Genomic DNA, 26,699 nt, shown 5'->3' with positions numbered 1-26,699 from the left:
GTTTCATAGCATCCTCAAAATCGCTCAATGTTTGTTTTTTCGTTGTATGAAAATCGAAACCCCTTTATTTTTTTAGTTTTTTATTTTATTTTTTTGATTTTTATTTTATTGGGTTTCTTGTGAAATGCTGAAAAATTGTTTCTGTTAAATCGAAACCCCTTAATTTTGATTGTCATGTGTTTTTATTTTTATAAATTTACGTTTATTTTTTATTTTTTTATGAGATTTGTAATGTGTGGTTTATGTGTGTTTGATTGTTTGTTTTACTTTGTTGTGAAATTTGAAGCGGCTGGAATTTCTTGCGAAGGAGACTTGTAAAATAAGAGATTCGCGTGTGAGACGTGCGTTGCTCAGAATTTCAGCTGGACAGGTCGCTTAAAAATCACTTTTTCCTTATACCAATGCATGTACAGTGTGGTGTTTATCCAAATTTTGTTGATGTCTTTTCGTTTTTATTTGGTTTTAGTTTGAAAATTCAATATTCAATTATTGGATTCAGCTGACTGCTTTTTTGATCTGCTTTTGGATTCTTTCAATTTCACGAGCTGAATAGTGTATAGCACTTTAATCCAATGATAGTGTTTGTTGAAATGTAATTGACTAGATTCATTCCATAAGGTATTCGATAAGGTGTTGTTAAGTGTTTTGTGTAAGTAAGTGTATGTTTGGTCACATTGTGTACTTTTATCCTTCTAGTTATGATTGAAACATGGATTGGTGCTTGATGAGACTATTGTAAGAATAAATAAATGTGTGTGTGATAGGGCCAAACCGCAAGTGCACGGCCTATCGAAGTAATAGTAGTAAGAAGAGTATCGTTCCGCTAGGGAGTTGTGAATTCAATTAACTTTAAAAGAATGATTAGAGGAGGAGAAAAGTTTATAAAAAGGGGGTTTAATTGCTAAAAGTAAATAACAATAATATAAAAGAGCCTTGGGATCATTGGTCCATCATAACAACAAACCCTTCACTAGACAAGACTTAAACATCTAATTTCATGGTTTACACCTTAATTTCTAAAGACCGGTTTCCCTTAGCCCCTCACCTTTCCTATGAAAGTCCGGTGAGAGTTTACTTCTAGCAACCAAGCCTATTTCGCTGACTTGATTACTAGAGGATGCATAGAGGATTGAAACTACTCTTGTCTCAATAATTGCAAAGACTATTTCACTGTTTTGCAATTATTGTCTAGATTCTCTTGTTCCAACATCAAAACTCCGCTCTCGCTTTATGAATTGATGTTTGGGATGATGGATTAACGATTATCAAACCCTCCGCTTTCGCTTCCACAGTTTGATAATTGTTAATCCACGTTAATACGGTGAATCTAGATTAGAAATTAGGGTTACATAAAATTAGGGTTTAAGCTTGGTTTGTTTAGGATTACGTCATTAGACTTATCTAACAATCCCAAGACAAAGAAGAGTCTACTCACTAACGTTCATTGTAGACATGGGGGAAGAAGAGAGAAAGCAATAAAGTAAAAGAACAATAATATAAAAGTGAACTTTTATTCCAAGAACAAAAGATGAATGTTTATGATGGAGTGCTACTCTATTTATAGCTTTACAATTGACTTAAAATCTAAGCAACTATAAGGGCTAATCAGTAAAACTACTACAGAGTAACTTGGGCCCGAAGAAAAAGCAGCAAAAGGCCTTCTGTGAGGTGGCACGGCCATGCCACATATTGGCACGGGCTGTGCCAAGCTTCTGACTTGGGGGCTTTATATTTTTGTTCCGAATCTTTCGTATTTTTGCTCCAAATCAGCTCCAGACTCCTTTCTTTTGCTCCAAGACACCTTCCATCATATATTCGTTCCTAAAATATAAAATATGCAATTTGTAGTAAACTAGCTTAAAAAGGAAATAATATTTAAATAAAATAAAACTAAATCTAATTAAAACGAAACTAAATAATGTATAAAAATAGACTAAATATAGACTCATCAAACTCCCCCACACTTGAATCTTTGCTTGTCCTCAAGCAAAAGGCAATGGACATAGCAGCAATAAAAAGATTAATTATGGCAATGCAATTGAAAACACAAGTCTCTTTGAAGATTTTGTTTCAAGTACACTAATCACAAATTCAAACATTCCTTGTGAACCTATTCAACCCAACATCAAGTCTCAAGTGAGTGTGTGTGTGCAGTTCAACCCTTTTCTTGCTCCTGTATAAGACATATATTATGAGGAACAGGTTCTATCCTTAATGCTAAATTAACCGAGAAAAGTCCTTTCTTCATTTCATATAAAAGTGATGGGAATTTAAGTTAAAATTAAATTAAATTAACAATTAAGCACAAAGGGGCTGCAGATGCTTAAGGGCTATCTATCCTTGTAGGAAGTCTTCTCGAATGTAATTGTCCTTTCCCCCTAGATTCAATATCACCCTAAGCAGTGCTGCAAAATTATTTATTTATTTCATCTCCGCGTAGGAAGTCTTCTCGGATGTAATTGTCCTTTCCCCCTAGCATTGATGAATTTGTTTCACTTTAAGTTCAAATTAGGGAGTCACCACCACAATTAGGAAGTTAGGGATTATCCTTTCCCCCACATGTTGGTGCCATTCTCCCGCCCCATTATAACTTTAATAATTAAGAACATTTGATTTTCCCACACAAACTTATATTACTTTTACTCTGAAGACTTTAAAGGGTCTAAGTTAACACTAAAGATAGAACGTGCTCCTTAAAATACCTATTCATACACTTGCTCAAAGATTGCAACTGGGTGCTTTTCTCATTGGAGATTTTTCACAATAAAACAAGATGTGGGTATAGCAAGAACACAAGAAACATAAGAAACTACTTTCATGTACAAGAAACAACCTTTAAAGAAGAGACAAAACAAAAAAATTTATGCCATATTTTACATTAAAAACAAGCTACTAATCTTGCCTCTTGCTATAAAAACAAAACAAAAGAATAAAGTTCAAGGGAGTTTGGGAACACTATGACTCTAGACACTTTATTAGGCCCCCCCACACTTAGGAGAAGCATTGTCCTCAATGATTCAAAAAGAAAAAATAAAAAAAGAAGAAGAAGAGGAAGGAGAAGAAGAAGAAGAAGAAGAAGAAGAAGAAGAAGAAGAAGAAGGAGTAGAAGTAGAAGAAGGGGAGGAAGAAGAAAGAGTAAAGGAAGAGGAAAGCTCACAATTTTATTGAAGTTCATAAAGTAGACCTTGGAGGTGAAGGTGTTGTATCATGTTCTGTAGCATTTGATTATTTTCTTCATGTATTCGATTGCCCCTTTGGACATTGTTTCTTAGCCCGGTCATTTCAACTCATTGTCTTTGTTGCTCGGTGCTTATTCTTTGAACCTTGGTTTGCATCTAGGCCCAACGTTCATCATTATAGCTTCCACCGGCTTCTTGTTCATGGTGCAAGTTTGCACCTACCTCCTCTTCATTACCATCATCATCACCATCATTATGTACCTGTGGGTTAGTACCAACATAAAGCAAATTTTCCACCACCTCCGGATTAGTTATGTCCGGATTAGATAGAATAATCAAACAATAAGCTCAAATAGTTCTCCATTTATATTGGTAATTGTGAGTAGGGTCATGGGTTCTAAGGAAGGACAAAGTAGTGAGAGTATATAAGTCTAGATAATAGTTCCCCTCTATCCTCTTGATCCCTTGATTCACACTCACCCCAAACTTCCTAGCAATAAAAGTGATGATTCCACCTACCATTATATCATCCTTATCATCTGGTTTCTTTTTAACAATTGAAACAAGATAAACAAGCAAATAATAGCAAATGAGAATAGAATGATTATAAAGCATAGCCCACAGCATAAATAGTTCATCAGTCCTCATCATTCCTATCTCTTTCTTAGTCTATCCACAACATTAACATCAGGGTATCTACAAGCATAAATAAGTTTAGAGATAAGAGATGTATACCTACTCCTTTGCTTGTCATCTGTAAAATGGATGTCATGGTTGCGGAGTGTTGATTTCTTCCTCCCTGCATCATCATCTGAGCCAACAATCTTCTTTCCTAAAAAAAAACTTTTTTTTTTTTAAATTTTTTTTTTATAAAAAAAAACTTTTTTTTTTCTTGGGCACGGCCGTGCCACCTTAGGCACGGGCCGTGCCTAGCCTCTGGACCTTAGGCACAAATTTTTTTTTTCAAAATTTTTTTTTTTTCAAATTTTTTTTTCTTCAAATTGTTTTTTTCTCTTTGCATCATCTTGGACAAGTACCTACAAATTAAAATAACACAAAACAAACAAAAATAAAGCAATAAAAATCATGGGTTGCCTCCCACGAAGCGCTTGTTTAGAGTCACTAGCTTGACGGTTAGAAGGTGGTTTATCTATCCTATACCCAATCTCTCAGAAAGGGACAATGGCATCAAACAAACATTCTCTCCCAAATCACACATGACTTTCTCAATGGTTTCAGATCCTATGACACAAGGTAGGGAAAAGCTCCCTAGATTCTTAGGTTTAGGTGGCAATTTGTTTGGAAGTATTTCAATAAAATTCATAAACTGCTCATCTAACTTGGACTCATCAAACCCTTGTGTTAATGGAATTTCTGGCTCTTGAGATGGTGAAACAAATGACTTATCATTCTCTCCCATGGCTTTCTCATCTTGAGGCTCATCACTCCCTATTTCTCCTTCATTGTTCTTAACTTTCACAACTGGGTCCTCTAATTGTTTACCACCCCTAAGAATAACATCAATTATATGGTCTTTGGGTTTGGTTTCAATATGGCTTAGAAGGACTTTGGAGGTAGGAGAGGAAGCAGCCGCTTGTTGGGCTACTTGAGAGATTTGAGTCTCTAGCAATTTGTGGTGAGTAGAAATGGAGTCTTCTTTTGAAGTAAGTTTGGCAAGAGAGTCACTCAAAAATTCAGTTTGATTTTGAAGCTTTTGGAGCTGCTCGGATTGATTTATAATAAAATTTTCTAAAAAGATTTCCAAGCAAGATTTTTGAGGGACTCTTTGGTTATTTGCATAATTGGGTGGTGTTGTTTGTCGTCCAAAAGGATTTTGAGGGGTTTGAAAAAAAAATTGGTTTATTCTAAACCCTTGATTATATTGAGCATAGTTTACTTGCTCAACTCTACCTAGTTTGCAATCAACGCCAATATGGCCAAATATTCCACAAAGTTCACAAGGTGGTGAAACAGGAGTAGGTGCGACAATACTTACATTTAATTTATCAAATTTTTGAAAAAGTATGTCCACCTTAGCAGATAGATGATCAAGGGGAGAAATTTCATACATACCTGCCTCTTGTTTAGTGGGTGAAGAAGCAGTGATGGCTCTCTCGCTTGTCCATTGATATTGGTTTTGTGCCATGTCCTCGATCAAAGCATATGCTTCTGTGCATGTTTTGTTCATCAAAGCTCCACCTGCAGCTGCATCAACATAAATTTTTGTGGGATACAAAAGGCCATTATAAAAAGTGTGAATAGTAAGCCAATTTTCTAAACCATGATGGGGACAAAGTCTAAGCATTTCTTTGAAACGCTCCCACGCATTGTAGAGAGATTCTCCATCTTTTTGAGTGAATTGTATGATTTGTTTTCTTAAGTGAACAATTTTAGAATGAGGAAAGAATCGGGCAAGAAAGTCTTGCTTCATTTGATGCCATGAAGTGATAGAACCAAGTTTCAATGAATTAAACCAAGCACTAGCTTTTCCCCCTAAGGAAAATGGAAAGTAGTGCAGCCTTACGACCTCTTGGTTTGCATTCACAGTTCCACTGAGTCTTAAAAAATTTGAAATATGAAGATTCGGATCCTCAGTGGGTGATCCGAAAAATTGATTTTGCTGCACTAACTCAATAAGTGCAGGCTCTATTTCAAAATTGTCCTCAACCGTTGGGTACACAATAGCATCGTATAACTCATTTGAAGATGGGATTGCATACTCTATGAGAGTGCATTCCTTAGTCATATCGTTATTATCTTCCCAAGAAGTTAAAGGCAAAAGAAGAAATAGAAAAAGAAAGAATAAAGGAAGATATATATATATATATATTTTTATATTTATAAAATAAAATAAAATAAAGAAAAAGATTTTTTTTTTTTGGAAAGAAATATAAATATAAAATAAAATAAAATAAAATAAAGCAAAAGATTTTTTTTTTTAAGAAATATAAAAAGAAATAAAATAAGGAAAAAGATTTTTTTTTCTAATCACTATTAAAAAGTTAATCAAATTACAACAACTCCCCGGCAACGGCGCCAAAAACTTGATAGGGCCAAACCGCAAGTGCACGGCCTATCGAAGTAATAGTAGTAAGAAGAGTATCGTTCCGCTAGGGAGTTGTGAATTCAATTAACTTTAAAAGAATGATTAGAGGAGGAGAAAAGTTTATAAAAAGGGGGTTTAATTGCTAAAAGTAAATAACAATAATATAAAAGAGCCTTGGGATCATTGGTCCATCATAACAACAAACCCTTCACTAGACAAGACTTAAACATCTAATTTCATGGTTTACACCTTAATTTCTAAAGACCGGTTTCCCTTAGCCCCTCACCTTTCCTATGAAAGTCCGGTGAGAGTTTACTTCTAGCAACCAAGCCTATTTCGCTGACTTGATTACTAGAGGATGCATAGAGGATTGAAACTACTCTTGTCTCAATAATTGCAAAGACTATTTCACTGTTTTGCAATTATTGTCTAGATTCTCTTGTTCCAACATCAAAACTCCGCTCTCGCTTTATGAATTGATGTTTGGGATGATGGATTAACGATTATCAAACCCTCCGCTTTCGCTTCCATAGTTTGATAATTGTTAATCCACGTTAATACGGTGAATCTAGATTAGAAATTAGGGTTACATAAAATTAGGGTTTAAGCTTGGTTTGTTTAGGATTACGTCATTAGACTTATCCAACAATCCCAAGACAAAGAAGAGTCTACTCACTAACGTTCATTGTAGACATGGGGGAAGAAGAGAGAAAGCAATAAAGTAAAAGAACAATAATATAAAAGTGAACTTTTATTCCAAGAACAAAAGATGAATGTTTATGATGGAGTGCTACTCTACTTATAGCTTTACAATTGACTTAAAATCTAAGCAACTATAAGGGCTAATCAGTAAAACTACAACAGAGTAACTTGGGCCCGAAGAAAAAGCAGCAAAAGGCCTTCTGTGAGGTGGCACGGCCGTGCCACATATTGGCACGGGCCGTGCCAAGCTTCTGACTTGGGGGCTTTATATTTTTGTTCCGAATCTTTCGTATTTTTGCTCCAAATCAGCTCCAGACTCCTTTCTGTTGCTCCAAGACTCCTTCCATCATATATTCGTTCCTAAAATATAAAATATGCCATTTGTAGTAAACTAGCTTAAAAAGGAAATAATATTTAAATAAAATAAAACTAAATCTAATTAAAACGAAACTAAATAATGCATAAAAATAGACTAAATATAGACTCATCATTGTGTTTGAAATATTTGTTTTTTTTTTTCAAAGACGAAATGGTAAAGGATTTCCAAGACCATGGTATCCTACTGCCATATGTTAAAGATTTCCTCACCTTTGTGTTATTTGATAACAAAATCCCTATTCTACAAAGTTATTTTTACTTTCTCCACTTATCTATCAATCAAGACTTACTTGTTTGAAACACCTTCCCATTTCTTGCTTTCAAATTCACCTAAATACATCAAACCATACACACGACATCCTACACTTTTTATATACCTTCCCTAGACTTAGAGTGGATATAAAATGCTCCAAAGGAATAAGGCCTTTGTTATATATCCTTCTGTTTATACTCCAATCTAATTGAAACTTGCATACCAAACTTTGTACGATTTGATTGTAATTGCGTGCCCGGTAGAGGTGTTTGTGTTTTCTCTGGAAGTCTATATATATGAAGTGGTTCATGAGCTAAAGGGCCAATATGTAAATGACAGACATGCTTTAGAAAATAATGAACACACACTCATAAGTGTAAATCATTGTTTGAAAAATAATAATATAGTGATCTTTGTAGCCTTGAACTTGTTATATATTTGGTTGTATGTGTATGAATGAGTCTGTGAATGAATTAAGGTATTGTAATAGCAGAAAGTAAAAAGAGACTAAGCTATAATAACTAAATCATCAATGCTTAATTCATTGCTTTCTTCATAATCATGCAAGTACAATATATAGACTTGTTATAACAGAATGGGAAGCATGTGCACAATACATGGTAATTGCGTGACTCATCCCTAGCAACCCCAACAGTAATGATGAAAAAGCTATTATAGAAAATTTAGGCAAAATTTAGCTAAACACAACTTGCTTGATGTGACTGTTAGCTAGTCTAACATACTTAATTCTATAGAAAATTTAGGCAAAATTTAGCTATGTGTAACAGTTAATATGTGTAGAACTGGATGAGAAACCTGACTTCGTCCAAAAAATTGATTGTGATATTAAATCATTTTCAATCCAAAATTCCCGATTTAATATCCCAACGATCTATATCTCTAAATATTCCAGAGATTTCTAGTATGCTTACGATGGGTCAGTAGGTGTTGTTTTTTAGCGCCTGGGTTGTGGTTTGTTGAGGGCTGGGCAGAGGCAGCTTTCGATGGGTTGTTTTTCTAAATATTTTGTACTTTTATCTTTTTATGGAATGAATTCTGAAGATTGTAATGAGATTATCATGAATGTAATTTGCTATATTCATATTTCAGTATCTTATTATAGCGTTTAATTATAGCATTTTTGGTTACAAATTTAAAAAAAAACGCAACTTTTATTAGCGCTTTTAGTAAAACGCTAAGAAACCCCTATTTGAGTAGAAAGGCTACGATAGCGCTTCTCAGAAAGTGGTAAGAAACAACTGTTAGAAAAGCTACTTTAATAGCACTAGAATAAGGCTATATTAGCGCTTTTCTGATAGCGCTATTGACGTGTTGCTATTTAATAGCGTTTGGAAAGCGCTATTATAGGCTCCTGACCTTTTATAGCGGGGGCTTTCTTAGCGCTTGAGAAGCGCTATTAAGAGCCAAAATAAGTGCTATTAAAGGGGGTATTTTGTAGTAGTCTCTACTGCTGTTTAACAATGACTAATCTCCATTAAAAACATCTAGGGTGCAGGTAGGCTCTTCATTCGCATCAAATTTTTTTCCATATGCATAAGCTATGAATCAAACACTAATCACATACTCCATTTCCGAGTCATTTGTAAAAAAAATATTCTCCCAAGAATATTGACCCCTTTCACTTTTCAATACAACATTAATTACTTTTTTCCAACTATAACTCTAATTAATACTATTTTCACCACTCCCAATTTAATATATTCTACTTTACATTTATGATAAAGAAGAATGAACCAATACTTGACAAAGACACTCAAAACCATTTTTCTCTCTCTTTCATTTATACACTTTTTCTAATCTGTGTGAAATGGTCAACTGGTTCGGTTAAACTAAGACGGAGGGATATTTAACTGGTCAGAGTTTCTTACCACTTGAACCTATCATTGTTGGTAGGCATGGCAATGGGGCGGGGGTGGGGACGGGTTTTACCTTCCCTGTCCCCATACCCGATTTTCATATACTTACCCGTTACCCTACCCATACCCAACAGGGATGAGAAATTGAATCTCATCCCCGTCCCCGACGGGTTCGGGTATCCCCGCCTCATCCTCGTCCCCACAATGAATAATTTATTTAATAAAAAATGAAAGTTTTTTTGCATCCCCAAGATCAACGTTGTAATACAATATCCAACAATACACTCAATTTAACATTTGTTAGACGGAATGATTTAGTTAATCCTTTAAATTTCAAAGGTAGTTCTTATTAACATGACAATTATCAAACAAAATAACATGATATATCAACATAAAGTAATTTTTTACATTTGGGACGGGTTTGGGTATGGGTTCGGGGTGGGTACCTATATAACTGTTACCCGTCCCATACTCGTGTTTTGAAATCGGGGAAAACCCATACCCAAACCCAGTCAAACGGGGAAAACCCGTCAAATTGGGTTTGGTTCGGGTGGATAATCACGGGTATAGGTTTTGTTGCCATGCCTAACTGTTGGTAAGCAATGCAACCTTTAACTCTTCTTAATTTTATGCATTCAATGTTATTTTGTTTGGTGGTGACATTCAATATTATTTAAACACAACCCATCCATTTCACTTATATATTGCACTTCTTTCATCTCAAACTTGTAACCTTGCACTCACTTCCGGTTTTCTTTCACTCATTCCCTTACTCACAAACAAAACCTTAAGTTGCTTTTTCTTCATTTCTTTTTCTCAGTTATTTCTCATCCATCTCTTTCAACTCTATCATATTCAACTTCATCTATCATTTATCTCCGTGTCACCAATCTTACAAATATATATACCACAATGTGAGAGACTCACATGGTCAAGTTATTTTGCTTCAACCTTTTTCTCAAGTATGGAGGAACCTCACGATAAGGAGATCACAACACCGTTGGAGGCAAGGTGTGCAATGACCATCAAGGCTACAACCTTGGGCATGGGTGGAATCGGTAAACAGGTAGGTAGTGAATCTATCTCTGCATTTTGTTCATCACTTGCTCTTGATTTCTCTTCTTAACTTGCTATATGTTTTTCTATTCTCTTTATTGCATACATTTCTTTCCCTATCTTTTCCTTGTTAAATTTCAGTTTTCACCTCCTCCTTAATTAATACTTTAGGTGAAATGTTGTTTCAGCATTTTGTTGACTAACACTAAACTGAAACTTAATGGAGAGAATTAATATGAAGACTGGACCCTAGAATTAATCGGAGTTTGGGTCTGATACCAAGTTTAAAAAAAAAATAAAAAAAATAAAGGACAATTACATATATTTTAGTCCTTGATATAGTATATAATTTTTTTCTCGGGTCTTCCACTTGGTAGAAGGAGATACGAGAAAATAAGGGACCAAAGAAGGGACATTTCAAAATAAAAAATCCCTCATTTTATTTTATCTTGAAACCCTAATTTTATTGCAAGTTTGGTTTGGTAGCATGCAATTTGTTGACCACATTTGATCAAAGATACATGATCAATTTCAAACATTGGGGCGGTGTAAAATCTAATGCTATGATATTTGTGTACTTTAGTGGAGAAGCACCACTAGATGGCTGTGCTGATAATATAGGATTCATGAATGAAAACTCAGCCGCCTTTAAAGCCCTTCTTGTATACATAGAGGTATTTATTTCTTTTAACATTTTGTCTGTTTGTTCCTGTCCTGGTGTGTTGTGGTTTTGTGTTTAATTGTATAGTGTGTGTTTGAATTTATACTTGAGTTTGGTGCTTTAATATCAAGAAAGATCTACCACAAATTGTTTTACTATTAAAAACATACTAATTTTTTACTGTTAATGAGCTGCAAGAATCTGAGAGGTGTGAGAGGCTTGGTAAGTAATTTTTTGCAATGTTGAATTGTATCTTTAATAATTTTTTGTCCTAATTTTGATTTGGTATAGGAATTGTCACTTTTGAGATAAATAATCATAAATTTAAGGCTATAAATCTGAGTCGATTTTGACAAAATAGGGGGCCTGTTTTTTTTGAGCTAATAGAGGAATAGAAGAAAATATATTTAACATTTTTAACAATCTAAATATCTGTTATTTTTTTACTATGGATTTTATTTATATCATCAATTTCTCATTCGAATGTTTTATTTAAGTTTAACATTTGCTATATTCTTAATAATTTGTCATCAGCATCGATACTATGGGAAATCAGTACCATTTGGATCAAGGGAGGAAGTGCTCAAGAATGCAAGCACTATTGGGTATTTCAGCTCGGCACAGACGCTTGAAGATTATGTGGAAGTGCTCATACATATTAAGAAATTACATGCAGAAAACTCCCCAATAGTTGTGATTGGAGCATCATATGGTGGAAGTTAATATGCATTTTTTCTTCAAATTATTTTCTATATTTTTTAATTATATGTCAAAGAAAGAGGAAATTAATCTGTATTTAAATTTCATTATTAATTGTACTGTAAAAAAAAATGTCATTTCAATTGTAAGATAATTAATTTATCAATAAGAAATTAACTTTGTTGTGGTGTAACTAATGACAAAATATAAAGCTGGTTCTTCCAAAGTTTGGGAGCAACATCATATTTTTCGAATGGACAAACCCGTATAGTAGTGGAGGGTTAAAATGGAGAGAGAATGATACTTTAATCATTAAATTATTCATTATGTATATACCCAAACACGTGTGTTTTGACAAATATTGATTTTTCAGGATCTTTATCATTCACTATAAAGTGATCTAGATTGGTTGACGATCAACAGAAGAAAGAAGTCATGATTATTCAAGGATGGATCGCGGATTATTGTTTGACAGACATTGATTTATTTAACAAGTAAATGAATACAATTTTTAATATAATTAACATCTTTTTATTTAAAAAAGATCAATATTCTTTTAAGTATGATTAATATTTAAAACTTTAGACACATGAATAAACTTTTTACAAATAAGAAAATATGAGAAAAATAGTCCACATATCTTAGGACGGGATTCGAAGTTGAGTTTGTTGCATTGTGGCTAAAATAACTGTATCAATGGACCATGACCATTTCATTATTTTTTATATTTTGCATAAAAAAATTGAGGTATAGATCATAGTATCAAACTATATATAATTTTATCAATGGATTTTAATCACATGTTTGACGGTAAGTTTGGTCAATTTATAATATAAAATTAAAGATTTAATTTATATACATCAACACTAGAAAAATCTTTTACGCATATTGATGTAGTAATTTACCATGTATCAAAAGTAAGTATTTTTATATCGTTTCGAAATGGACTAGTGCGATATCATAAACTGTTCAACATTAATCATCATCATAAGTTTAGGGTTTAATTGATTGTTTGTTTAAAAACTACTCGGACTAAAATGCAGTAAATAAACAGAGATTTGATAATGCGTAAAACGGTTAGGATTAGAGTTCGTCGACCAAGTTTCGCATATATTCTTATGACCCACATATACGGATTCTAGCCTTTAATCGATATTATCATGTATCACCCGACAACATCATTCATGTCCAAATAATGTTATGATTTCGATCGTATAGTTTAATCGGCGATTTCTCAATCTATTAAACGATCTGATAGCATTAAGCTTTGATACTTACAGTGATTATCAAAACCAAACCCTATGTCTAGAATTCAAGTTTTGATCGATGATTATCCGAACCCTAGATTCAAAAGTATTTTTCAAAAACATTTCAAATCAAACATAAACATGAATTGCAAGAATAATATCAATATCAAGTAAAAAGCTAGAATCTTATTTTTAAAGATCAAAAGATTACATACTATGCTTGATCAAGTACCTCTAATCCAAACAAAGGAGATTTAGCTACTCATATTGTCATGGTAGCTTTACAAAAATGGAAGAAAATATGAAGATTCATCTACAATCTTGAGTGAGGGTTTTGAACACACATCCGGCAATCCTGAACAATTTATGTGTTCATCCAAATATCATCACAAAATGCACAAAAGCATAGATCAAAAGGTCTTTAAAGGGTTGTAACTTGGCTTGGCTACAAAAGAAAGGACATATGTGGGATAATTGAATTCAAGTGGTCAAGCATAGAGTAACATTTTTTCTATTTACAATCAAAGCAATAAATTTATATGATTCCCCTCAAATTCTTGGCAAACCCTTGTTGATAAACAATCTACACACTAATCTTGACAACTTATTCTCTTTTTTATTTTTCTTTCTTTTCTTTTTCAAATGTACATTTTTTTTCTCTCTTTCTTTTTACAAATCATTGCTGTCAGATCAAATTAAAAAATTTCACCATGTTTTTTGACAAACAAGCTAAACCTCCCTTTCTCCCCAACTTATACAAAATAATACCCAAATTGAATGTTCCCCTATCCTAAGGCAATTGACATAATTTCATGAAGATTAAGGGTTCAAAATGAATGTAAAATATCGTAGTCCAATAGTAAGTAAAAAATGAACTGGATTTTGAAAAGTTTTAGACAAATTCATTAAGCATTGTGCTTATGAACTTTACAGTTCATGGTTGAGGACCCCGATTCATTTGGCTTCATCTCAATTTCAAAAAAATGTGCCTTGATCATTTCCATACTTTCGTACAATTCAAAACAATTATTGGATTTAACATAAAATGGTCGAGTTAAACAATGAATGCCGGTCTCCTGCATATAGTACAAACAACTTGAGGTTTCCTCACATTTTTGGCTAGTTCTAAGTGGTTCACAAATAAACATGTTACTGCGGGGAACTGTATGAAACAAACTTTGTGCAAAATACTCGTTTCAAATTCAAGTAAGTACCTAGAACAACAGTAAACAAGTACCTTGGCTCTGCGCTTTATTACAAACTTTATATCATAATCAAACACCTGATACTTTGCTCAATCTTTGGCTACTTTAAACATTGAATCTTTGAGCAATTGTTCTTTTTCACACAAGCAAGAGTAATAACAAAAACTTTATATCATAAACAAAACAAATATTTCTGGTTCAAATATTTAATCAAATACATTAACTTTGTTCAAATTTCTTTCTTTGGTTTATATTTGAGACCGGAGTAATATGTACATTGAATGTTCTTCATTGACCATTTTTTACACGTTTGTCATGCATTCACCCACCACTCAAACTTTTGGACATAAATTAATGGATGAAGCTTTGTTTCTTCTTTATTTTGTGTTTGATTTCTTTATTCTATCTTTTTCTTTGTCCTCTCACTATAGGCTATTTAAGTTCCTTTGGATACCAACCATTATATTTGAACAACTTATATTTTCCTACACATATTCAACATCTTATTTTATCTTTCTCCTCCTACCACATAACTTATGTATAACATATATCACATCATTATCTCTAATCTCTTTCCACATCTTAATTTATCTTTATCTTTCTCTTCATACCACATAACTTATGTATAACATGTATCACTACATTATCTCTAATCTATTTATCTTTTTAGGTGTATACACACTCAAGATAAGTGTACAACAAACATTTTACTGTAATTGTGATGCTGTATGATTTTGAAAGAACAAATATTCAAAGAAACAAAGAAAAAGTGTTATGGGCAAATTATATTCTAGAAATGGAAACCATAGAGATTCTTTCCACTTTTTAAAGTTGTCCCTTTGTGTTGAAACTTCTTTTTTAATCGTTCAGGATCAAGTACTTCTTCTTTTCCAATCCTTTGTTTTTAATTATTGAATAGTTGTAGGCTCCATGCTCTGTGATTTTCAAGTGTATTGTGTGGGTATCATGTGGTTGGGGGGTGGTACAACAATTGAAAACAACCTAACGAAAGTATCAATTAATATCAGGTGGTTGGGACCCCTTTGCAATGATGATAGAATGCAAACCCGTTCCTTTGATAATAATTTATTGGGAAATTCTAACAAGTGTCCTGAGGGCACTTGATAAGAAGTTTAAAGTAGCAAATTTACTTTAGAAATTGTGTATTCAACTTATTGAAAGATTAAAAAGCAACTTTTTTTTACCTAAAATTTAACAATTATTTCTTTTTTTAATCTTTAACAAGTGCCCTAAGAGCTCTTGTTAACATAACCCTAATTTATTTTGTATTTATTAGCAGGCTTCCACTTCCACTTTTATTTTCACTTTTGTTTTGTCCTTTTTTTTTTTTTTTTTGGTTTGCAAATTTGATAAGTTAATTTGTCAAATTTTTGAGTTTAATAGGCATGCACTAAAACTGTAAAATAGTTTTATACGGTCATTTAATAAAAAACCATTATTCTACCACATCTTACTGTTAATTTTAAAACAAATGGGTGAAATACCCGACGCATGTTGTCGTCAAACCAAATCCAGACTCCCATTTCCACACCCCCTCGGATGCCGCACAACATCCTCCACCACAAAGAACTATGACGTTCGCTCTCCTGCAAACGACCACCCTCCTCAACATATATAGCCTTTAAGACCTGATACCATAAACCGTTCTTGCCAACAAGCATCTTCCAACACCACTTCCCCAACAAAGACAAATTAAATTCTTCCAACATCCTAACACCTAACCCTCCCTCCCTCCTCGTTCGACAATTCATAACCAACAGGGCCAATATTAAAAAAACTTAATTTGCATTCTTTACGTCAATAGAATTGATGTTCCACCTTTATAATTGTGTCCATCGGCAGTCAAATGTGAACCTTCAGCGGCAATATTAAAAAAAACTTGGAAACAATAAACATATTTATATACTCCCTACGTCTCACAATTATTGTCTCTTTAACATTTTTTCTTTTTCTCAAAATAATCGTCACTTTACAATATCAATGCAGCATTTATTATTATTTTCCACTATTATACTCTTATTTATTGGATTTCAACCAACTTAACTACTCCACTATCTACAATTAATAAGGGTGTTTTAGTAAATGCTACTAATTTTACCATTGAAATCAATACAATTAATCATTTCCTTAATAATCGTGTAAAAACCTTAAACGACTAATATTGCGAGACGGAGGAAGTATCACATTTAGTTAATACACTTCAATTATTGTGCAAAGCGTAATTATAATACGAACTTTTGAAGGTCTTCAGCATATGCTAAGTTTCATCTTTTATAATCAACAATACGTCTTCTCACCGTTCCAAATGTCAAAAAAGAAGAAGTAAGAACAACAAGAATAATAAACATCTCACTATAAATCTTAGAGACAGAGACAGTCCTTTCATATACTCCCATGATTTCAATAAATTGCTAGCTGTTGGTGAAGGAAAATCGAATTTAATAACAGAATAAAAGCAGCGGAAAAATTTCGATTTTCTTTCCTTGGATCATTACGAATTTCAAACATAAATCAGTGATTCGATTGTTACCTCGAAGTGTGGAATCTGAAAGCTGGAAACTGGAAACTGGAATCTCGATCACAGCCAAGCAAGCAGCAAGCAGCAAAGCCTTTAGCAAGTCCACACGAACAGTGCTCCTCCAAAACTCGGTGCTAGCCAAGTAATCAGAAGTGCAGAGAAGAAGGGTTGCTCCAAAAACGTGTAACCAAAAACTTCAGCACTAGGGTTCTATTTAAAGAACTTCTAGTGTGCTCTGCAAGTCAGAAGTCACTATTGGGCTTCAGTAAGCCCAACAACGAGTTTAGTAATTTTGCTAACTAATTAGCGTTATTTACTAAACGCACCCCTTATATAAGTCATACTTATATATTTCTCTTTTGACTGTTCTTTGTGTGTGACCCTATAGGTTCTAGTCACGTTGGCAATAATATTAAATCTAATATTTAATACTATAAACAATGATCGGTATCTAGCAACACATCATTGCTACCCAAGTGACAAGAATGTCAAGTGATCTGACGAAACCTTTCCATGATAATATTCATGTGTACAATTACTCCTTTGTCTCGATATCTTTATTGATCCCAAGGCATAGATATTGTCACCCTTGTATAGATCAATGTTAATATTTCTTGATTCCAAAATATACTGAATAACGAATAAGTCCAATATCTTATATTGACTTAGTTCGGCATGGCCACGCAGTTTTACAGTCATATTTCATCAAGAGACCTAAAGATATATCTCCCGTTTATGAGGAGGGACAAATCCCATCTAGGACACTCATGTCCCTCAACATGCTTCATCAAGTACCCATCAACCAACGTTATGGTTATCCTTTTACAGACAACGTTAGAATGACAACAAAGCACTTGAGTTCACATCTAGGGATCATAGTGGTTTCAGGTCTAAGAGCTATATACACTATTATCAATGTGAGAATATCTTATGACAATTGCATAACTTACTATGTAGTATTCTCACGGTGGGTCAATCCAGTATAAATATTACTCCTAATATTTATACCTATGTATAGACTTAATATCTCATATCTATGACCCATGAGATGTGGTCATCAGTCTACATACATAATAGTCTCGACGCTTTATTATTATCCTTTATTCATATTAAAGCTTTGACTACGGATACATTTAAGAATAGCGTTCTTTATGATAATGTAATCTCATGATTAAGTCACACTTAATATATTAATACACGAACTATCTATTCTAAGAACTTTATTAACATTACACAAATATAATAAAGAGTGTCATATATTATTCAATAATAAAAGTTATGATACATAAGGTAATGTTTAACATAAACTATTGGCCTCTAGGACTTACACTGACAGTTGGATGTAACAATTTTGCTTCTCTTTAGTCAAATGGGACAACAGTTGGTGGTTGTACATCAGTTTGTGAGGACAACTACAACAATTTCGATTTGCCTAGGGACGGTTGTGAGGGAAGATATTGTTGTGAGACTTCAGTGCTTTTGCATCTTTCAGGTATAAGGAAAAACAATAGTGTTAAGTGTAGCTAAACCACAGGTCGTCGATGTCGCTCCTCTCAAGGTTACACCGGCAACCCCTATGTTATTGGAAGCTGCACAGGTTTTTACAATCTCTTCTATTTTCCGTTAATAATTTACAAATTTTTTTAATTTATTTTATTAGTCTAATCAATACAATCATCTTTCCGAACATTTTTTTATTTTACCATCGTTTCTTCCTGTCAGTGCCCAAAGAATGATTTTGCTAATTACTTTTTCTTATGCAGTGCTTGCTTCATGGTTTCGATTAAAGTATCCTCACTTGGCCATTGGTGCTTTCGCCTCATCGGCTCCAATCCTCTATATTAATGACCTTATCCAACCAAATGCATATATGGATGTTGTTTCAAGTGATTTCAAAGTAATTCACTATAATTTATTTTGTGTTTAATATGTGCTTTGTCCATTTTTTTTATAAAAAAAAAAAAAAAAAGACTAATTAGGATATTGCTTTACGAATAACCAATTAATTCTTTTTCAGGAAGTAAGTCAGAACTGCTACCAAACAATATTGAAGTCTTGGTTTGAAATCGAGAAAGTAGCTTCTCAACCAAATGGTCTTTTCAATCTCAATCAGAAATTCTACACCTGCATGTATAAACAGTTTTTTTTTTTTAACTAATTAGATATAGTGTATAAAATTAAATGTATTGATGTGTTCCATTTCTTGCAGTCTCTTGACCCAATCATCTGAGCTGAAAAGCTACCTGGAAAGCATGTATGATTATGCAGCTCAATACAATGATCCTCCAAGTTATCCGGTTAATCTGATTTGTAATGCAATTGATCAAGCTGCTATACATGGAAATGGCAGTTGCGTAAATACTAGCCCTGCATATATATCTGATGCAAATGAGGAGATAGAAGAAGGTTGGAGATGGCAGATAGTGTATATGGTCTCCTTTACAAGTTAAATAGACATATTTTTTTGAAGCATTAAACTTGATAAAATTACTTTTTGTCAATTTATTAGTTATCTTTTGTTGTTTAGTATGTTTAAATATATTTTGTTACTTTTAATATTATCTCTTACCAAAAAATAATATGATTCTTTTGTACAATTTAGACATGCAGTGAAATGGTGATGCCCTATGGCAAAGAAAAATAGCATGTTACAACCCGACCCTTTCAATTTAACAAGCTATGTCGAAAAGTGCAAAGAAGAATATGGTGATTCACCTCGTCCCCATTGGATTTCGACATACTATGGAGGCCAGGTTTGTACTTTTTATTCAAATTGTTTTCTATATTTTTTAATTATATGTCAAAGAAAGTTGAAACTAATCTGCCTTTAAATTTCATTATTTATTGTACTGTGAAAAAATGTCACGTCAATTATAAGATAATTAATTTATCAATAAGAAATTAACTTTGTTGTGGTGTAACTAATGACAGAGTATTGAGCTGGTTCTTCTAAAGTTTAGGAGCAACGTCATATTTTTCGAATGGACTAACCCGTATAGTAGTGTGGAGGGTAAGCCCCATAAAATCTTGCCTTAAATTATTTATTTTATACATATGCATGTGTTTGACAAACATTGATTTTTCAGTATCTCCTTGTCCGAATCTTTTATCATTCATAACGAAGCGATTTAGATTGGTTGATATCAACGAAAGAAAGAAGTGATGATTATTCAAGGATGGATCGCGGATTATTCCACTGATCTTAGTGTGCTCGTTGGACTGAGATGTTTCCACCTGGGGGCATGGGTTATGGCCCCTCCACCCCCCACACACAATAATTTTTTTTGCTTCATATTTTGATGTCTATGGTGTTGAATGTTTGCTAAAATGGTAATGGAAATAGTCAGGCATTATGATTCGATGTCATTATTATAAAATGAAATAATCATTTTTGATTGATTTTGTGATATATTTTACAATAGTGACAAACATTTATATCTTATATTTTTATATAATAAATTATAATTAGTCTCATAAGTACATTTTACAAGGTTGCTTCATATAATTAGCAATTTATTTTGTCATCCCGAAGTAATTAGGACTGAATTATAAAAATGGTGCTTAGATTATTATGATGTTGTGGTTTGAATTTGATGTTTACTCTTTTATGCAACAAATGGTTATGTCTATTTTCCAAACAAATTTTTTCGAAGTTTTTCAATTTACTGGTCATTTGGCAATAATTTTTTTTGGGTGTGCTTCTTGCATGTTATGTCTATTATATGGAGAACGTGGATATTGGATTCTTGTTTACATGAAAGATAAACTTTTTGGATGATTTGTCAATAACTCAAATATGCAAGATAGAAAACTTCTTTGAATGAATTTGTTGAAAAATATGAAGTTGCTTTGCAAGATAGATGAAATGATACAAGCAACTTGTTCTTAGGACTTTATCACCTTTTAAGATAAAATGTCAATGATTTATACGCATGAAGTATTAAAAAATTCCAAGTTAAAGTTATGGGATTTTCTAGATGTCATCTTATGCAAAGGAAGAAAGATAGTCATATCACTTCGTTTAAAATATTTGACTTTTAGGGTGTGTTTGGATTGAGGGTTTAGGAAGGGAAGGGAGGGGAGGGTTTTCTTTTCTTTTATAAATTACGGACTGTGTAACAAGTTTTTCTAAAATAAATTAAGTGTGATTGAAGTATTATATGATCGTTTATCATGTTAATATGTTAACTTTTTTAAAAACATTTCCTAGTGTCCGTAATTTAAAAATGAAAAGCAAACCCTCCCCTCCCTTCCCCTCCTAAACCCTCCATCCAAACGCTAATGAAGAATTTGTTATAGATTGTGATGCATCAAAAGAGAAAATTTCTTGACTATGTCGCTTGTTTGAGTATAATGGATATCTCTGCATACATTCATTGATGATGGACAAATGAAATTAGAAATTTGTATAGTAAAAGAAAAATGAATGAAGATATTTGCTTCAATTAATTTGTTGAAGGAAATACCATTAACCAAGGAGAGATTTAGCTTTAAATGTCAATCAATGGAAGTTCCCTCGAAACATTGTACAATCTTTAATCAATGGTTGAAAAATAGCAAAGAAATTGTAGGCAAAGAGTGGGATTGAGAGAGGTCGTAAGAGAGCCTGTATGGGCATAATTTTGTTATTCTTTTAAAGGTCAATTTTTAAATTAATGTGAACAAGAATAAATAAATTTCACCATGCCATTGAAGATCGGAATCTCAAATTATATCTTGATTATTGACATGTGGTTCTATACGAATTGCTTAAGACGTTTTTTTTTTATCATTTTAAACATTTGTATTAAAGAACCAAAAACTTATCATCTTAAGCATCCTCAAGTTGCTCTTCAAATTGATATTGTATTTCTTGGTAGACGTCTTAGCCTAATTTGTTCTCATCATGAGTGGTGGTGGAACCGAGCCTCTATCGGAGCCGATAGATCCTGTGTGGAGGCCGTGTTTGGACGCCTTTGAGCTTGGGTCGCTAGGTTTTGTTTTTTTGGTCTTTTGTATCTTATGACCTTGATGGAATAGGCTTAGTTTTATTGGTGATGGGTGCTTGGTGTGGATTCGGGCGTTGATTTTGTTTTTTGTATTTTCTCTTTTGCTGGTTTTGTTTAGTTTCCGTTTCGTGTTGTTGTTTTTATTTTTTTAGGGTTTTGGGTTGCTGTTTTTTATTCTTTTTGAGAGATGGTGGTTTTTGGGTTGCTCTTGGTTGCTGGTTTTCAGCACACCTTTATACTGAAATTTATTAAAACATAAAATTAAAATTGAAAACAGATGTATTTATTATTCCATTAGTCTTATAGACTGTAAATATATTTCGAAAAGATACATTTATCAATCGCAACAACACGTATCCTTTTGTGAACAAGTGCTTTTACCAGGGGGATACCCCATTTTTGAACAATCATCAGCACATTGTTGTTCATTACAGTGATCTCTTGGAACACAATCTTTACCCGGGGGTAATCCATGGCCTGCTTCCCCTACAATCAATAGATTATTGTCAAATTCTGCACACATCAAATTTTAAATTCATAATTGATCATACTCAATATACCAATGGAACAAAAAGCACGATTATTGGTCATACACAATATAACAATGGATTTATACAAACGATTATATTATAAATTAATTTATAAAATACATATGAAAAATCACCTCTAAAAAAATGAAAAATTTGACACAGAATAATTAAATTTGTTACCTGGAGTCAAAACAAAAGCAATATATAGAATTGCAATAAAAAAGTGCACACGGTTGATGCTGCTGGTTGCCATGTTTTCTTCAAATATGAACAATCAAATGCCTGCCTAATAGAGGCTATTTATTAAGTTTTTTAGGGAAGTGTTTTTTATTGTATTATATAAAAAAAATAATCTAAGTCAAAGACATGTTAAAATCTTGACCAAAAAAAATAAAGATATATTAAAATGAAATCTGGTATTAATAATTTTACTTATTTTGTAAAAAAAAAAAAATACTTATTTAAATGGGAAAAAAAACTAATTTTATAAAGAATGTGTGAAAACCAAGTAATTAGACTCAATTGGCTGATGAGCTCCACCAAATGACGAGTTGTCCAAGAGAATATCAGTTTGATTTCTGAATTGAACAATTCTTGATCAATATTTATTGGGAAATGTTAACTTGTGCCCTCAAGGCACAAGTTAAGAAACCAAAAATAGAAACATTTTGTTGGAAATTGTACATTCAAATGTCTAGATATTTAAAATCTTATCTTTTCAAGACATAATATATGATTTAATTCCATTTTTAGATTCTTAACTTGTGCACTAAGGGCATAAGTTAACACTACCCATATTTATTTATCTATAGCCCGAACTTCAAATTACTAGGTTCTTTTTACCCTAGGAATCGGAGGGTTAACACAAAAAAAAAAGTGGAAGTATAGCAAAAATATGTTTGAAAGTGATCATAATTTTAATATGTTAACAAGGAAAATATATTTTCTGTTTATTCAATTATGTCTAGTTCAACAAACAACATCGGTATTAATGAAAATGGAATTGTTCATGAATGAAAATGGATTTGTCATCATAAAATTTATCTTATATATTTTCAATTTTCCGTTTTCATCGTATATTTTCCAGTTTTTCTAGATTTAAACATGGGTGAATATTTTCTAGAAACTCACGGTTATGTGTGAGTTTCATGTGAAATACTTGTCACTTCGTCTAAAAACTATTGTTTCCGTTTCGTTTCAAAATAATAATGAAAATGCTTTTTCTGTGAAAAATGAAAAAGGCTTTTGTATTGCAAAAAATATTTAAAAATATTTTATTATGAAAATATTGCACACGGGTATTATTAATTTTCCAAAAAGTGTTAAAGTGGTCAAATATAGTTTATATATTTAGAATGTTCTTCATGGAAACTAATTTACTAAAAAATGTGTAAAAGTGATCACAATTCAAATATGTTAAAAAGGAAAATATATTTTAAAAAAAACAAAATATGCTTAAATCTCATTTTATTTGTCCCCAAGGTCTCGTACAATATACTACTGATATTATGTCGAACACTTTCACTCATGTTCAAATCTAGAAACTCGGTGTTTGTATGTTTTAGAATATGCAAATATAAATCTCGTTTTTATTAGTTTGTAAGATTTAGTTCAACTAACAATATCAAGATTATTAGCTTTGACATATTTGCGTGTACAAAACAAAAAATGTTAAAAAGGAAAATATATTTTAAAAAAAACAAAATATGCTTAAATCTCATTTTATTTGTCCCCAAGGTCTCGTACAATATACTACTGATATTATGTCGAACACTTTCACTCATGTTCAAATCTAGAAACTCGGTGTTTGTATGTTTTAGAATATGCAAATATAAATCTCGTTTTTATTAGTTTGTAAGATTTAGTTCAACTAACAATATCAAGATTATTAGCTTTGACATATTTGCGTGTACAAAACAAAAAAAGAGAATATTAGCTTTGAACGTTTTCGCTCGTGTTCGAATACAAAAACTCTTGTGTGAGTTTAATGTAATAGTTTCCATTTTATCTATATTTTTTTGGCAAAAATAAACGATATTCATTCATTCAAATTGATAGAGTACATCGATACAATACAAATCCAAATTCGCTAAAAATAAAAAGGATGAATCTGTGAACAAACTCACAACATCCATGTGAATAGCATAAAACGGTAAAGTACATATGCTACAAATATGACTAATCTGACTATATTCAAGTCTCCGGAATACTCATGTCTCCGGATCTGCAACGTTGATGACGCCAAAGTCATTGTCATTGATCGGATCTGCACTTGCTCAATGCTAACCTTCCAACCTGAATCAAATAAACACCGCACTAAGAAATCAAAAACACGCCGCACAAAGACGGGAAATCAAAACAAACAGAGTCATGTAGAGACGACGAAGTCACAAAAACAAACGAAAGAAAACAAAAAATATGCGAAATCACTTATTCAATTAGGATAGAAGGAAAAACAACTCGGAGGGGTGATTTTTAGGTCAAAAAAGAAGAAGAGGAAGAGGAAGAGGAAGAGGAAGAGGAAGAAGAAGAGGAAGAAAGGGATGACGAGTAGGGTTTGAGAAGGAAAGAAGAGAGACATCAACTTATTGTGTTAGGCAAAAATAATCTTGTATCCAAAAAATTTACTTATTTTCAACGTAATACTAATTAAAACACTTTTTCAGTCAAAAATTAAAAATGCTCTAGTGTTGTGCAATATATATATATATATATATATATATATATATATATATATATATATACATAATAGTAAATTATCGTCTCCACATGGATTGTCGTTCAACTTTCTAATTAGCGGAATTTATTAGAAATAAAAGAATTAAAGGAGATGAAGTGGATTGCAGGATTTTAATTGTTCTGCTCAATGCGAGATTAGATTGTTGTGATTCAGAAGTATAACGGCGATTAGGGAATCATTGCCCTTCCGTCTCTGTTAGAATTAACGCGATCAGTTGATTATTTTGATTTATGAAAGTAGAATATGACCTTGTGATATAGCAGTGGAAGTTTTGTTTTTATATGTCACAATTCAACCAATTACAATTGCGCCTTAAGGTGAGTCAAAACCTTAAATTCATACGAAGATATGATTAAAAGAATTAAATGTAAAAACTAAGCAATTTACTCTTGTGCGATTTGTAGTAAAACAGACTTAACAACTTGTTTTCGTCTTCAACAATCAGCTTCAGTTTTGTTATTTACATGACGAATGCATAGTCGAATTCATTCCCGGTGAAATAAGGTATTCTTTTTCGCCGTTCGATGTTTGCAGAGTTCGTACCAACTATCGATTATGGTGGATGCCTTGGGATAGAGGGAGGGAACTCCTTTTGTTCTTGATTTCGCCAGAATCAAAACAACTGTCGCATAAACATTTTCTAGGAAACACTTGCATGTTGGAAGCTTTTATTTTTTGGACGAGGATCATGAATTTCATCGTGATTGAGAGATTCTTGGAAGTAGACGAGGACAAATTCAGTAACATGTCAAGATAATTGTGTGTTTGGCGAAGTGCTTTTGGGAATACGATTTGTAGATATCACTTTTCCAGAATTTATTTTGAATTTGTGTTTCAATCATCTAAGGTTCGTCATTCCCATTTTTCGAAGATGCGCAGAAGCTGTGAGAATTTAATCGTCACTAGATTCTTCATCTTCATCGAATACTGAATCGAAAACAGGAGCATAATCATTGTCTTCCTCCCAAAGGTATCGCTCTGATACCATATTATGAATCATGGAATCATAATAAATGGCATAATGATCTACAAGAAAGCAAGCGATGGAAATGCTTATAGAGATTCATATAAAATGAATTAGATTTATAAAGGATAATGAATGAAAACAATAGTTGTTCCTATTCTTAAACTGTATTTTATCTTGTGCTTTTCAACAGTTAAAAGAAGGTTTAAAGCTGCAAAATTCTCTAAGTCCATGATTTGAGATGCTGAGTTCGACAGATGCTAAGAGTTTTCGACAGACATTGGAAGTTTTCGACAGAAAGGTGGAAACTGACAGGAAGTTAGAGTAAAGAGGCAAGTTTCAAGTGTCCATACACGTGGAAGGCATGGAGTTCTCGACGAAGACATGCAGTTTTTAACAGTTTAGGTTCTGAAGTTATTTTCTATATGTATATATAGTAGTTTTTCATAAGAAGAAATATCACAAATCACTTATAGAATTCTAGCACTCAAAGTACCAGCATCGTCTAGAGAAAAGAGTCACAAAATGTATGTGATCTGATTTGTCGAACCATCTTTACATTAATGCAATGCAATTCACCTTTTCTTTAAGTTCTTGCGTTTAAAATTTTAAGTCTTTTACTTGCATTTTCTTTA

At 32.7% G+C, this 26,699-nt stretch overlaps 1 protein-coding gene, 1 long non-coding RNA gene and 1 other non-coding gene across 9 annotated transcripts; 2 read left to right on the top strand and 1 right to left on the bottom strand.

The window, feature by feature from the left end:
* The first annotated feature begins 5,455 nt into the window (after positions 1–5,455).
* On the top strand, positions 5,456–5,563 carry LOC146949589 (small nucleolar RNA R71). Its single transcript, XR_015029491.1, has one exon. It is a non-coding gene; the product is annotated as a small nucleolar RNA R71 (small nucleolar RNA).
* Positions 5,564–9,954: 4,391 nt separating this feature from the next.
* Positions 9,955–19,763, top strand: LOC146949588 (uncharacterized). Of its 7 annotated transcripts, none has more exons than XR_015027334.1 (4): positions 9,975–10,501; positions 18,606–18,739; positions 18,860–18,972; positions 19,052–19,144. XR_015027334.1 is itself a non-coding variant. In XM_085745552.1 (4 exons), exons 2-4 carry the CDS (start codon positions 18,713–18,715, stop codon positions 19,290–19,292), a joined length of 381 nt encoding a protein of 126 aa, XP_085601678.1. In that variant the 5' UTR covers positions 18,162–18,439; positions 18,606–18,712; the 3' UTR covers positions 19,293–19,763. The 7 variants fall into 7 exon arrangements, 1 of the variants encoding a protein (XP_085601678.1); XM_085745552.1 differs by lacking the exon at positions 9,975–10,501 and adding an exon at positions 18,162–18,439 and having other exon boundaries at positions 19,052–19,763; XR_015027333.1 differs by lacking the exons at positions 18,606–18,739; positions 18,860–18,972; positions 19,052–19,144 and adding exons at positions 11,075–11,165; positions 11,687–12,044 and having other exon boundaries at positions 10,021–10,501.
* A 2,328-nt stretch (positions 19,764–22,091) lies between these two features.
* LOC146949587 (uncharacterized) lies at positions 22,092–22,647 on the bottom strand. Its single transcript, XR_015025430.1, has 2 exons — positions 22,541–22,647; positions 22,092–22,316 (listed from the first exon to the last, which is right to left on the bottom strand). It is a non-coding gene; the product is annotated as an uncharacterized LOC146949587 (long non-coding RNA).
* Positions 22,648–26,699: the final 4,052 nt, after the last annotated feature.

This window comes from Medicago sativa, chromosome 2 (genome assembly GCF_051527215.1).
Source record: "Medicago sativa cultivar Bolivia chromosome 2, Bolivia_mono, whole genome shotgun sequence".
In the NCBI taxonomy this organism is placed as follows: Eukaryota; Viridiplantae; Streptophyta; class Magnoliopsida; order Fabales; family Fabaceae; genus Medicago; species Medicago sativa.
Note: the sequence above shows the minus strand (reverse complement) of the source record. Positions and strands in the feature narration are given on the sequence as shown.

Excerpts from the sequence above, each read along its gene's own strand:
- LOC146949588 (XM_085745552.1), top strand. The coding sequence starts at position 18,713 with ATGGATGTTGTTTCAAGTGATTTCAAA. Across the intron at positions 18,740-18,859 it reads TTGTTTCAAGTGATTTCAAA|GAAGTAAGTCAGAACTGCTA; the intron begins GTAATTCACTAT and ends ATTCTTTTTCAG. Across the intron at positions 18,973-19,051 it reads CAGAAATTCTACACCTGCAT|TCTCTTGACCCAATCATCTG; the intron begins GTATAAACAGTT and ends CATTTCTTGCAG.